Source organism: Cricetulus griseus (assembly GCF_003668045.3).
Source record: "Cricetulus griseus strain 17A/GY chromosome 1 unlocalized genomic scaffold, alternate assembly CriGri-PICRH-1.0 chr1_0, whole genome shotgun sequence".
NCBI classification, from domain to species: Eukaryota; Metazoa; Chordata; class Mammalia; order Rodentia; family Cricetidae; genus Cricetulus; species Cricetulus griseus.
In genome coordinates, this window is record NW_023276806.1 from 227,106,056 (window position 1) to 227,120,985 (window position 14,930).

A 14,930-nucleotide genomic window follows, 5' to 3' on the forward strand; every position below is an offset into this window, starting at 1 on the left:
AATTATACCCCGACTTTATAGTGACTCATGTATATCAGGGAATGAATTTAAAGTTGTTGAAGTATAATTTTATGCCGGTTGAAAGAAATAGTTTTAATTCTTCTACATTTTGACTTAGAAATTCCAACTGCAGAAATTTATTCCTGAAAAATAATTGAGTGTGTATTTATAAATATCTGAGAGCACTTATAGTATGGTTTAAAAACAAAAAAAATAAACAGGGAAAACCACAGAAACTGATAAATAAAATGTTTGCCAGTAGAGAATAAAACATCAATATAATTGAATATTGCATAAGAGAAAAGGGTGCAATAATACATTTTTTATGGAACTGTGTCTTTTATATGTTGTTAAGTGAGAGAGGAAAGGTTGTGCAACAGATTTTCACAGAACTTACTTTAAAGGAATATGAAGATCCATAGTTAGAAATTTTCTCTAAAATTGCGTGGCTTGGTTGGGCTTTAGCAATTTAAAAAATCAGGAAGGAAAATTATTCCCAATTTATCCCCTTAGGTGCCAATTGACATTTCGGAATGAATAGGCATACTTAAAATGAAAGCCTAAACTCAGACAAATGTTTTATAAAGCACACATTTTCTGCTTTCTCCAGCACCAAACAGATTTCTGATTTGCATTTTGTCAGTTCTTCCAGGTTGTGAGCATAGCTGTCTGCAGAGCTTCCTTCTGCTCTGCCCACTTGGAAGTGGCTCAGCTGGGACTCAGCAACACCCTCTAGAAAAAGTGATGGCGAGAACCTTGCAGGCCACATGCTCATGTACATATATTTAGAAGAGGGAAGACCCAAGCCAGTGTATAGCGTCTAAGTAGACTTGCTGGTAGAACTTCTCCACAGTAGTCTGTGGGGTCACAGTACTAGCTGTGAGACCCAGTAGATAATAAATGTGCTGGGGTCCAGCCTTGGCTAGGGTTCAGGTCCTGAGGAGGGGAAGGGGCATTGATACAAGGAAAAAAAAATCTGGCCACCAGGTGTATTGGACTCAATTGTCTCTGAATAGCTTGAGCTGTCTTTACACTTACAGAGGATTTCTTACCAGGGATGCATGAACATATTTATTATTGGCTCCTATTTTTGACTTTTAAGAAATACATAATAATTATTACATAATTATTATACATAATAATATATATACATAATAAATATAAAAATAATTTATACATAATAAATATAAAGGCCCCCATCGTTCCCCTTTATGCCTCCCCAAATATACTTTCCCAAGCCCTACATAGCCTTATTCTAGACATAAGAGTTCAACATTTTTTGCAGGCTCAACTAAGTATGAAGCCATACACATCCTGCTCTCCCAGCACTTAAGTCAGCTGGCAGCTAGCTGTGATTACAAAGTTAAAAGGTAATAGGCATGGGCACAGTGCTTCAAAGACAATATTTAAACTAAAAAATTCTTCCATTTCTGCAAGATATGCTTCTATGCAGTTCCCCCTTTCACAAGGGGGCCCCGTATCTTGATCTCTGTGTAAAAGGTAGACTTTGATTGAGCACTTTTCCCAGCTCACTATGCCTCACTTCTTCCAGCAACATAAGCTCCCGTGTATGGTAAAAGATGGATCTTTCCATACCATCTTTTACATTGTGTTTTCCCCATTGGATCACATGAGATCCTGTCATTGATTCTATATGCTTGGCATCCAAACAAAGGGAAATTTACTTTCAGCAGTTAGCACTGTGTATTCCTGAGGTCTTTTCCCTATTCTGTGTATGCATGCCCAAGTGTTGTTTTCTCCTATGTACCTAACTATCTCTATTGAGTCAGAAAAGCTCCCAGGATTAGGAGTTGTCCTCAGTAATTCCAGATAAGAGACTTGAGAAGCACTAGCCCCCAGCTGAATCTTAGGTGGAAATATTCGAGAAAGAACAGAATTTCCAGGGAAAATTACAGCTGTTGCATGTGTGACTGACAAATAAGACTAAAATCTGCCCAAAAGAATCACCAATATAATGAGAGAGTAATGAGAGAGCCTGCAAATAGCATGAACTTTGCAAATTCCTGTGCTGTCCCATGGACTACTGGTCCCTGCCAAGTGAGAGTCTGTTTCCAGGGGTGTCTTGCCCTGAGGAAAGCTGTTGCACAGATAGTCACATGCTGATCCGGGACTAGGCTGCACATCTCCCAGCCCAGATGGAGGATGCATCAGGGTTTGAAGGGTTTGAAGTCAAGTTAACGCTTTCACTGAGTTTGAGATATAGACATTGGGAAAAGCTAGCATATATTTCCCAGGAAAATTACAGTGTCTCTGTGAGGGTAGAGCTGATTTGGGCTCTGAATAACTTGGGATCATGGGAAGAGCCTGAGATAATGAGCTGAGAAGATGAATTGTTTGGGAGGCTGAGACACATTTCAGACAACAGGCCTGGGGAAGGCAACCTTCGATTAAGTCCCTGATCTACAAGATTTCAGGTTTCTTCACTAAAAGACTTGGAAAAGTTCTGCACCTTAATTGGTCAAAACAAAGATAACTCAGACTTTTTTCTGATGATTCCAAATGGATTGCTGAGGGAACTCTCTGAGCTTGGGTTAATTAAGGTAAACCTCAGTGACTAAGTTCCCTTGAGACGGAGAGAAATGGGGACAGTGGGGGGAGAAGGACAAATCCTCAAGTCTGTTCAGTACTTTTATTGCTAGACTTCTTCCTAAGCTCCTGTGTAGATCCCACTGCCCTCCTCACCATGAGTGGAGGCTCCAGCACCTTGTACAGCTCAGCACTAGCCAGACAGGAATTTGTTTCTGTTGAGTCCACAGAAACAACATGAAGCCCTTCTAAAGAGGTCAGTGATTTCTTAAAGTTCTGCCTCTGTGAAGGAGAAACCAGAGGAATTGGGTGGTAACCTGGGGCATAGATGTCTTGCTGAAGCTGAAGAAAATGGAGCTGTGGAGTGGAGCAGGGGAGAAGCAGAGTGGGCGGGCCCAGCCCCAGTCCTCCACACAGTGTGCTCACTCTTCCCTGTGCGGCTCTCATAGTAATCAGAGAACTTCCCCTGGCTGTGTCTGTTTTCTTCGTTTCCTGCTGGCCATCCAAAGGCTATGAAAGCAAAGCAGGTATTGATCCCTCCCAACCATTCTGGCCTTGAAGTCTGAGACTGTCCATTAGTCAAACAACCACAGAGAAATAAGAGAGGGCAATTAAAGGAATGGTGAGGAGGAAGGACGGTGCTGATGAGAGACAGGAGGGGTCGCTAAGGTGTGTAAGACTGAGGGCATATGGCTGAACTAGCCTTGGTCCAGACAAGTATTACTTAACCTATATCATCCACTCACTCATTCATCAGCTGAAAAATTCCATGCTACTTACGTGGGTCAAAAATACATTATATATATAATCTTAGAACACTGGTTTGGAGATGTTTTCATAGCATTTATGTTCTAATGTCATAAATGAAAAATAAATAAAATTAAATCTTCTAGTCATCTTTTCTACATGGTACTCACTATTTTGTATCCTATTTACTTCTTGTGTGTGGTTTAACACATATATTCTCCCCTTGAATATGAAATCCACAGGGCAGCAATATTCCACTTGTCCTCTCCATGGTTATATTGTTTAATACTAAAGGAGAGGAATAAACAATTAGACATGTAATATCAGGTAGTAAGTGCTATAAAGAAGCATGGAGTTTGCTAATGAGCATGCTTTCTTGCTTGGGGAAGGGTGACTGGAAAGAAGTTTTGGAGGAGCTGACAATTAAGAAGATAAAAGGAATAAGAACAGAGAACCAGGTATCAGAACTTCTGGTATTTTGGCATCTTATCTGAACCAGCTGTCATCTTTCATTATTTCCAATGCTTTTGAGAGAAAAATGAGGTTAGAAAAGAAGGATTTCTGCTTTGAGAAATCATCTCCATCCCAGAGTTTTCACGTGGAGATACTGTTTTAATGTTTTAAAATCTGAGGATGGCAAGAACACTGGCTCTAGACACTGGCCTTGGTTCTGTTGGCTTCTGGATTGCTCTGTGTGATATTGTGGAGAACTGGTACTCAAAGTTCTGTGCTTTAATCTTTCTCTGGAATGCCCTTGTCTTCTGGTACAGTTAATCCAGGAGGAAGGACAATCCCATGACCAGAAGAATCTGTTTGATACAGATCTCAAACTTGGAAACAAAAGTCAAAATCAAGTGATGGACAATCTCTCTAGTGCCACTGAATTCTGCCTTCTGGGCTTCCCTGGGTCCCAAGAACTACAGCACATCCTTTTTGCTATGTTCTTTTTCTTCTATTCAGTGACACTTCTGGGAAACATGATCATCATCACGATTGTCTGTGTTGGTAAGCGTCTACAGCCCCCATGTATTTCTTTCTCTCCCACCTCTCTCTTCTGGAAATCCTGGTGACAACAACACTTGTTCCTATGATGCTAAGGGGACTGCTCCTTCCTGGAACCCAGACAATATCTCTGACTGTGTGTGTTGCCCAACTTTTCCTTTATCTTTCTTCAGGGACCACCGAGTTTGCAGTGCTTGGAGCAATGGCGGTGGACCGTCATGTGGCGGTCTGCAACCCTTTGGGGTACAGCATCATCATGAACAGCCACACTTGCATCTGGGTGGTGATTGTGTCCTGGGCGTTTGGCTTCCTTTCTGAAGTCTGGCCAGCCTATGCCACGTTCCAGTTCACTTTCTGCAAGTCAAATCTGTTAGATCATTTTTACTGTGACAGAGATCAGTTGCTCCAACTATCTTGTGATAACACTTTTCTCGCAGAGTTCATTCTTTTCTTAATGGCTATTTTCATAATCATTGGATCCCTGATCCTCACAATTGTCTCCTACACCTATATCATCTCCACCATCCTCAAGATCCCCTCAGCCTCTGGCCGGAAGAAAGCCTTCTCCACCGGTGCCTCCTACTTCACCTTCGTTATCATTGGCTATGGCAGCTGCTTGTTCCTGTATGTGAAACCCAAGCAAACACAGGCAGCTGAGTACAACAGGGTGGCTTCATTACTGGTGTCTGTGGTAACCCCTTTCAAAGCTGAACCCCTTCATCTTCACTCTTCGGAATGATAAACTCAAAGAGGCCCTTAGAGATGGAGTGAAGCGTTGCTGTCTGCTCTTCAGGGATTAGTTCTTCTTGTTATCACTCTTATGTGACATAGCCCAGAAAAATCTCAACTTCTCTATTGCATTAAAGTTGCTGTAAAATCTGAATCCTGTGCAGAAATTGCAGTTATGTCATGGAAGATCTACTTCCAAACCCCTTCCCAAGGCAAGTCAAGCATATGAATCTCTTTTTATGCTAACTAGAACCTTGCAGATGTTGTGTCTGCCTCTTCAAGGATGAATGTTCTTGAAGACACTGGAGGAGCTTGAGAAAGAAAACAGTGTTTCATAAGAGAAGAGAGGAAATGGTAAGAAAGATGGAGTGTGAGAGGTGTCCTCAACAGAGTACAAAGATAAACATGTACACTCTGGTCCTTCAGTAACTTGGCTAAGACATTCTCTGTATTTTAGTGCAATTACTTGACAAGATATCCATCTACATTTTAAATGTCTTTGAGTTCTCTTTCTATTTTCATATCATATTACAATTGTCCTGGCTCAATTATAATTATAAATGTAGCATTGTTTGTATATTGCCACAGAAAGGATATAGAATGGAGATGGGACATGTGGCAAACTTTCCTCTGGCAAATCTTGGTAGTAGCCAGAAGAAAATATTTGAGTGTAGGAATGGGAAAAACTTCTTTCCCTAAACTTCAGAGGATTACATAAGCTGGCCCTCCTTGAGTCAGGTATAGAAAAGAAGAATAAATAAAAATTAAATAGTAAATTTTAGAAAGATATCATCATGCTTTACAGCTACTGAAATCTTCATTTCTCTTCAAACTTACCCTAGTCTAAGATTCTGTCTTCAAAATCCAAGTCTCTGATGATACCTTCCAAATGACTTCTCTTCATGCAGAATTTTAAAAAGGAGAGGCAATTCAAGAGCTTGGGGTTTGGGGAAAGTAGTTGTGAAATTTTGAATAACTTTAGAAGAAGGAACTTATTTACATGGTGGCAGTCAGTAGATCTTGCCATCTCTGAAGCGTGTGTGTGTGTGTGTGTGTGTGTGTGTGTGTGTGTGTGTGTGTGTTGGGATAGGAACCCAGGCACCCACTTGCTCGGCAAGTACTGGATTACTGAGCCTCATCTCCACTTGAAGAACTTCTTTAACACTTCTTACAAACTTTGTCTGTTGGCAACCAGTCCTCTCACTTGTCTGGGATTGCCCCTCTTTGCCCTACATTTTGAAAATTAATTTTGCTGAATAGAGGATTATTTTTAGTGTTGGTTTTTTATTGTGTAACTGGGGTACTAGTAGTTACAAGAGTGTTCACTAAGCTTGTTACCTGATACAAAGACTTGAGCACTGAAGAAGACAGAAGATTAAGCCACAGAGGAAGGAAACATAGTAGCTTTTTCCAGTTGGGATGGGAGAGGCCTAAGGCTGGAAGTTCATTAAACACATGCTAACTTGGACCTCTGGCACCTCATTTCCTCGTCAGTCCTGTTTAGATGTCAGGCCCTGTGCTTTCCCTCTAGTTCTTGCCATGTCTTCTGGGAACAAGAAGTCACCATATCCGGGAGCCCACTGCTGCTTTCCTCATCTATCTCTGTCCCCCAGGTAGACCTTGTGTTTGGTTTCCTCTTGATATTTAGCACTCTGTCCACTTTCTTCAGGTTGTAATTGTTTCTAACTAGAAGTCAGTGATTTATCTTAATGAGCATCCGTTACATATGAATTCGGTTGATCAGAATGTTGATTTCTTATCCTTCCTCCCCACCCCCTGAAATTGTTGTAATTGTCTTTGTACTTATTTTTCTAAAAGTGTATTGACTTCTGTGGATGTGTAGATTAATGTTTCTCGCTTTCTTATTATGTTTAGGAAGTGTCTAATAATGATGTGTTTCTGTACTCCCGTTTTCCTGGTATTTTCATTATGTGTTTGTTGTCTACTTAAGGATGTTTCACAATTACCCAAGGTTGCTCCTTTTCTTCAGGTTTTAGTCTTTGTTCTTTGGATTGCATAATTCCTTTTGATAAATCTTCAAGTTTACTCATTTTTCCCTCTGTCAGTGGAAATATACTGTTGAGCTCCTCCAGTAAATATTTCATTTCATGCGTGGTACTTTTTAAATGATCTGCATTCCTCAATTTACTGCTTCTTTACAAGTGCTATTAACTGGTTGAAATGTAGGCATTTTAGATGCTAAATTGTTTATTTCAGGTACTGGATCCACTATTAACAGCTTGATTGCAATTTTCTTGTCAGTTCGCTTAATGTTCAGGATGAACTATTTCGGTGAGATATGTTTCCCTGACCATATGTGTGCTACTCAGAGGATATAAGCTTTGATATCCTTGCAGTCATCCTGAGGTGATGGTGACTTTATCAGCCCCCCCTTTTTTCCTTTATGCCATTTTGATCATATCCAGCTGTTAGGCTCTGCTAATTATCAGCTGGTTGTTCATTTGGAATCCTCTGTTTGGTTACTTAATACAACTCAATTTGTAACCTAGACTTTCCTTGAATTAGATATGAAAAACATCTATTCTCCCTCAGGCAGCCTTTTTGTAAAATTGTGAAATTTAAGAGCACTGGGTACATCCTTTCCACCTCCCCTAACCAAGCAATTATACTCAGGCCACTCACAGCCTCATATTCCTCAGGAAATTTTCCTTGACATGGAAAGAGGCATTTCATGAAGAAAGCTTATGTTTGACTTCTACCCAGCCCAGGACAAGTGACTGACATAAAGACACAAAGTCGTTTGATTTGTTTCAACAGAAGACCACGTCCTAGGAATAATAATTTTCTTTTTTTTTCAGTGTATATATGACTAATCTCTCAACCTCTCAGTCACTGTTTCAATATTCTAAGACAGTGTAGTTTTGAACTAAACTAGTAGCCTTGCTTAGTTTCCTTCATCTGTCTTGTCCTGATTCTTACTTTACTTTACCAGAGAGTACTCTCATAGCAAATCACTTCTTCAGGCATGCAGGCATCAATTATTTGTATTCCTAGAAAAGTCTGTCCAAGTCAGCTGTTATTAGCAAAGGATTCCAAGCAGAATAGGGAATCAGGAGGTGGATACATATTCTCTGGTCAGATGTCAAGGAGCATGCCTCTTTGGGGGAATTGACAGACCTTATTAGACCATGAAGTACATAAAGTTAAACTTTTTCCTCTTGGTGGGCTAGTATTTCAGAAATTCAAGGACATGGGAACAGTAAGAACTATATAGCTTGGTAGATACTGCTAAGTGACATTATTGGGGGAGATAAAACAATAGACTCAGTCGATTTCCAGGAATATAGTAGAGTTGAGAGTTCATTAGTTCATTTTCTGTTGCTGTAACAAAATACCCAAAGCTGGGTACTTTATAAAGGCCATGCATCCTGACCTTCACAAACAGTTCAGCCAACTGGAAACCAAAACAGGGGAAATTCCATTTTCTCCCTGTTTTGGAGTCCTAAGATCATGGCACCAGCATCTTCTGGGTTCCAGTTATGGGGATGGTGTGGTGGATGTTATCCAAATAAAGAGAGGGCAATCAGGAGAGGTCTCATGGCAAAACAGGAAGCAGAATGAAAACTGAAGCAACCTAGATAACTTTATCCCCCCCCCTCCTTTTTTCCCAATATTTAGGGATAGATTTGCACACATACTGTAGCTCAGGCTTATAACTCACCATATGGCCCAAGATGGCCTAAAACTCATAGCAATCCTCCTGCCTCAGCTTTATGGATTACCTGGTCATAAACATCAAATTCTAATGCAAACCGTTACACCCAAGGTGACAACCACAGATCCTCTGAGGGTGGTGACATCACTACCCTCTAGTCTTTGTGTGAAGATCTCTGACGATGCAATTAAGAACTATGGACATCAGTAACTCCATCTCGTGCTGTTTGCCTTTCTGTTGCTGGGATGAGACACAATGACCAAGGCAACTTGTAGAAGAAAGACTTTATTTAGGGATTGTGCTTCCAGAGTGTGAACCCATGACCCTTATGGTGGGGATCATGAGAGCAGGTAGGTGGGCATGGCACTGGAGCAGCAGCTGAGAGCTTATATCTCAACCCACAAGCATGAGGCAGAGATATAGAGAGAGGGGGAGAGGGAGAGGGAAGAGAGAGAGAAGGGAGAGGGGGAGAGAGAAGAGAGAGAAGGGGAGGGAAGAAAGGGAGGAGGGAAGAGAGAGGGAGAGAGAGAGAGAGAGCAAGACAGAGAGACAGAGAGAGCTGGGGGAGAGAGAGTTAACTGAAGCTAACTGGGAAATGTGTGGGCTTTTGAAACCTCAAAGTCCACCTCCAGTGACACACCTCCTCCAACAAGGCCATGCATCCTGACCTTCACAAACAGTTCAGCCAACTGGAAACCAAGCATTTACTTATATGGGTCTATGTAGGCCATTGCCATTCAAATCTCTGCACTTGGCCTGATGACCTGGTCTCCTGTGAGGGAGATACAGTCCCTTCTCTTACCTGAGGGATATACATAACTCAAGTGATCTCTTTCCAGGTGAGTCTAGGCAGTCTCAAGTTGACAACTGACGCTGACTATCACAAATGGGATAATGGAATATTTACAGGACAGTAGGACAGAAGCACCTTCAGTGGACTCCTTGGTAGGGAATACACAGGTATCAGGTTATTAGGACTACTATAGCCACCTCACACATTGCCTTAGAAGACAGTACTTGTCTTCCTCATAATCTGATTCTATCATATCTCCTCCTAAAAGGATGACAATAGATTTAACTCTCAACATAGACTTGGCAGCTGAGACTAACAGTGAATTGGAGACATTATACACCAAAGCTGCAGAAAGCCTGGCCTGGCATGCGCCAGAGAAAGCGTGACTGGAGGGGATTCAGAGAGCAGGCCATCAGGGGAGTGCTTGGAATACAAAGCTGGGCAAGGGAAAAGTGCAGATTTGGAGGTATTCCTCCATCATGGAGAACTTAGCACTTTAGCCAATGATCTAGAAATATGAGGCTAATATATGCCATTTGTTGATGCCAAAAGTTTTCAAAAAGTAATAACCTTCATTAAAGTAACAGGACTGCCAAGTATAGCTGTGGGGAACTATGAAAGGAGGAACTAGATGGCAGACAGAGTGGAAAAGCTATAATTGATCTGCTACATCAGACAAAAAGTCCTACCAGCTGATCCTGTTCCTCAGAGGAGTGCAGAACAGTCTATTAAGTAAGGTCATTTTCAAAAGTGCTATTACAGAGGATATTGCTTGGGATGGTTTGTTACTGGGCTCTATAGTAGCAGGACACACAGCAGGGGACAGATGAATTAACTGTCAGAGGGAAAACATACTCACCTGTCTTACTAGGCAGAGTGGTTGAAATGTCAGAAAGAAGTAATATGAATGACGATCTTAAGAGACAGGTAATAGACCACAATGCCTATGGGTAAGATACTCACAAGAGGACTGCTTGGAATACCTAATCAAAAGGCCTTGGCTAAATGAGAAGGCTAAATGCAGTCACTCTAATGGAAAGTCATGATCCTTCTCACAGGCTCCAGGAGTGAACCAGTCATCAGATCTATTGCTTATGAAATGGTGGGGGCAGTGGTGGGGAACTGGGGTAGTTAAATGGAAAGAAGGGTTCTGTGATACAAAGAGAAAAGATCCAGTAAAAGTTTCTTCATCTTGCCCCAAATGGCCATCAGCCAAGTTTACAGATAGCCACAATTGTAAACTGAGTGTTCAAGTTTTATTTCTGTTGCTATAATAAATTATTCTGCCCCCCTCCTCAAAATAGCCCAAATTAGACATTAAAGGAGTTTATTTCATCTTACTCCAAATTATTACATACTATCTTTGTTGTGAGGTCAAGGCAGGAATTTTTTCAAATAGGCATCAAATCAAATGCACAGTCAAGAGCAAAGAAGAATGTCCTCATGTTCACTTGCTTGTTTGTGCTCAACTAGATTTTTCCACTTTTAAGCAGCCCAGGACCTCCTGTCTAGGGAATGGTGCCACCCACAGTGATCTGAGTCTTCCCACAGCAATGAACTCAATTAAGACAGTAAGTACCCTACCCACAAACCAACCCAACGTAGATAATTTCTCATTGAGTCTCTCTTCTAAAAGTGATTTTAGTTTTTGTTTTCAAGGTGACAATGAAATCTAGGTGTCACAAGAGGGATAATCTGAGATTTATAGGGCTGTAACACGAAAGCACCGTCCATAGACTCCTTAGAGAAGATACAGACTGTTGGTGGAATACTCATCAAGATGTGTCTTACACAGGCTCAACTGGATCTTCTCCCTTTTCTTCTGTCTTTACCCACTTCTTCCTTTTTCCCCTTTCCCTCTTAGCTAATATCTCTTCAACTTCTCTCTCTGTCTCCTTCTGAGTTTCTCCATCTCTCTCTCACACACACACAAGACAGGGGGCAACTAGCAGGCATTATGCTAAGTTCTAAGAGTTCAGAGATGGAATCCATATTTATTTGTTCATTAAAGAGTTCAGGAGAGAGAGAGAGAGAGAGAGAGAGAGAGAGAGAGAGAGAAAGCAATCAGTGAACAGAACATTGTGTTGAGGCTCCCAAAAGAGTTGTGTATGGAGGACTACAGGATTCAGTGAGTAGGGGTATTCAAACAGCTGAGAGCCAGGAGATAAGACAGCTTCTGGGATTAGTGATGTTTGACTTCATATTTGAAAGGAAAACATGTCATCAGGCAGAAAATGTGGACTCCTATGTTTCTGTGCTCACTTTCAGCTATGGCTTGCTTCCTTCAAAGTTAATCTAGCATGCGTAAAAAGCAAAACTTTATGGAATATTCAGCTGGTATTAAACCAGCTATGAGGACATTTGGAAAGACATAAACAGGATCTTTCCCCTGAGGTGCCTGTATTCCAAAAAATTAAGAGGCATCTACCATATTGTTTCATCGTTCTCTCCCCTATGGATGAGTTACCTTCCTGTTGCCCCTTGAACACTCTAATATTTCAGTGAAAAAGAAACAACTATGGCTAAAGGAGCTCTGTCTGGAGAAAAACAGCTTTCCTAGTGGCCTAGTTATTTTTCCTCCAAATCTCGTTTTATCCTTGGTTAGTGGGGAACATGGAACTCACAGCCAGCTTAGGTTCTGACTCTATTCTGCCAGTCTGAGTCAAAAAATGATCTCTGAGCTTTTTCTTCAGAGTTTGAAGAAAAAAAACATAACACTTAAAGAAACAGATGTACACCGTGTCCTTGGTAAATTTCCAATATGGAATAACCATCTGAGATCATCCATGTATTCTTTTTACATAAATCATTGTCCATGTCCACATAGTTCAACAGGATCAAGTTTGGGTCCAATGCTTGGCACTTCTTCCCTATGGTTCAATGCCCCCACCAAACAAAAGCAAAATCCAAACAAACTAAACCCTGAAAACTAAACAAAATGAAAACAAATCAAACAAAAAAGTAGATTAGAAAGAAAGAGACAGAAAATTGCTTAGAATGCTATGAGAGCCATTGGCAACCAGGTCAGAGCAGGGCATCGGTCTCACCATTCCTGGTGTGCTGAGTTTTGCTTATAACCAGGAAACTTGAGGCCCAAGCCCCATTAAACCAGCAGAGCCTGCTGTATTTCATGAGTGTCACCACAATTCATGTGTTGGAAGTTTTGTTCTTGGAAGCTTAATTCTGTACATTGACGGAATGTGAAACTCGGGCCCTGAAGAGGTCTGGTGGTCTGTTTTCGTTGCCAACTTGACACAGTTAAGAATCAGTGGGCAAGAGTGTCTCAATGAGCAGTTTCCCTCATCAGCTTGGTTATGGGCATGTCCTTGAGCAGTTCTTTTTTTTAAGTCTATTTCTGTTTTCATTTATGTATTTATTTTTTTATTTTATGTGCATTGGTGTTTTGGCTGCATGTGTATCTGTGTGAGGATGCTAGATCCCCTGGACCTGGAATTGCAGACAGTTGTGAGCTGTCGTGTGGTTTCTGGGAATTGAACCCAGGTCCTCTGGAAGAGCAGCCAGTGCTCTTAACTACTGAGCCATCTCTCCAGCCCCTAAGAGCAGGTCTCTTAATGTTGTTAACTGAGGAGGAAGAACTACCCTGAATGTGTGTGTCAGACCACGTTGTAAGCTGGGTCCTGGACTGTGTTTAAGACAGGGAGCTGAGCAAGTGAGGGCGCATGCACCCATCCTGTCTCCACTCTGGTCTGTGGAGGTGATGCTGCTGTCTCGAACTCCCAACTTGACCTTTGGGTGGACCATCATCTGGAGCTTCAAGCTAAAAGAAACCTTCGTTCCTCCTGCAGAAGTTGCTTTGTGTCAGGGTGTTTCAGCAGAATGATAGAAATGAAGTTGGAGCAGGAGGCAAATGGGAACAGAGGATGACTTCAAGGGCTGGGTCTCATGAGGCATCTATGATTTTATAAGAAGAATGAGACCCACGTGAGCATGCTGGCTCTGTGTCACCGTGATGCATTCTGTAATGGCACAACAAGGAAGTGGGCCCTTTCGGAAGTGGGCTTGATGGTTCAGTCATATTCTCCGTCTTCTCTCAGCACCTAGAACCAGGAGTTAGATAGAGCTAAATGAGCTGAATAGAGCCTTACTTACAAATTATCCAGTCTTAGGCATTTCTTTTTTAAAAAACATAAAGATGTTTGCATCAGTGATTAGATAGTCTGTCGAGGGGGAGAGGGAGAGGGAGGGGGAGAAACTGTAGACCACTGGGAGAGACCTTGCTGGCTTATAAAGTGAACTCTTTGATAGAAATTACTATGCTAGAAGTTCAGAGAGTAATCATAATTTTAAAAAGATTGACAGTATCTAGTGGCATAAGTTGGCCCATTCACCGCTTTTTGTATACATGGATTATACTTTATTTTTTACTTTTAGCTAAATATACCATGTATTTTTGTACATTGGAAGAGAAAATGGGTAAGGGAGGAAAGATGGAGAGAAACTGGATGGTAAGTAGGTGTGATGTCAACGTAAGACCATGAAACATGCGGAGGCAGAGATGGAACACTTGATGGCCAGAAAAAAAATGTGTGCAGTCCCCATTTAGGGCGCTTTGGCTCAAAGTATTTTAACTTATGGCCTTTCAACATCATGATGCTTTGCTGCAACCTGCATCCAGCTTTTGAGCTTTGATCTCTTTCAGACAGGCAGCATGTGTTCAGCGCTCTTTTACACTACTGGGCAGTGAACAATTGATACTCTAGTTCCTGCTGACCAGATTTTTTTTGGGGGGGGGATGCTGTAGTTTATGTTTCTGCATCTCATCATGTGTGTGAGATAGTCTTCAGTTTAGTACCAAGTAGACCTCAAGTGTTATGTGAATAGAACGTCTTCTGAGTACCTTTAAGTCTGGCTTAGCTAAAGAGGATGTCCATTCGATTGTGATATGTTTACTGTGGCCACAGGATGTTATGAGTGTGTGTGTGTGTGTGTGTGTGTGTGTGTGTGTGTGTGTGTGTGTGTGAGTGTGTGTGAGTGTGTGTGTGTGAGTGTGTGTGAGTGTGTGTGTGTGTGAGTGTGTGTGAGTGTGTGTGTGAGTGTGTGTGAGTGTGTGTGTGAGTGTGTGTGTGTGAGTGTGTGTGTGAGTGTGTGTGTGTGAGTGTGTGTGTGTGAGTGTGTGTGTGTGTGTGTGTGTGTGTGTGTGTGTGTGCACTTTGTGGTGGGCATGATGTAGAACACAGGGGAGACAAATGGGCTGAGCCTGATACTCAACTAGAATCGGCCTTCAAGCAACCATCTTGTTTCTTTGGAGGCAGCCGGGTACAGTCACCAGAGATGATGTGCAAAGCCTTTGGCTTGAGGTGGTTTATGCTGTTAGGATGACTTTAGAGTCTCATCTTAAAACCGAAGATTGGTAATACTCTGTAATAGAAAGGATGACCCCTTTAGAGCAGAACTGAAGACGACTTGGGGACATGA

At 41.6% G+C, this 14,930-nt stretch overlaps 1 protein-coding gene across 1 annotated transcript; it reads left to right on the forward strand.

Moving 5' to 3' along the window:
- Positions 1–4,151: 4,151 nt before the first annotated feature.
- LOC100763399 (olfactory receptor 9A2) lies at positions 4,152–5,096 on the forward strand. Its single transcript, XM_027389713.2, is given in 3 exon segments — positions 4,152–4,311; positions 4,314–4,999; positions 5,001–5,096. Coding segments are annotated over 3 exon segments (942 nt in total).
- Positions 5,097–14,930: the final 9,834 nt, after the last annotated feature.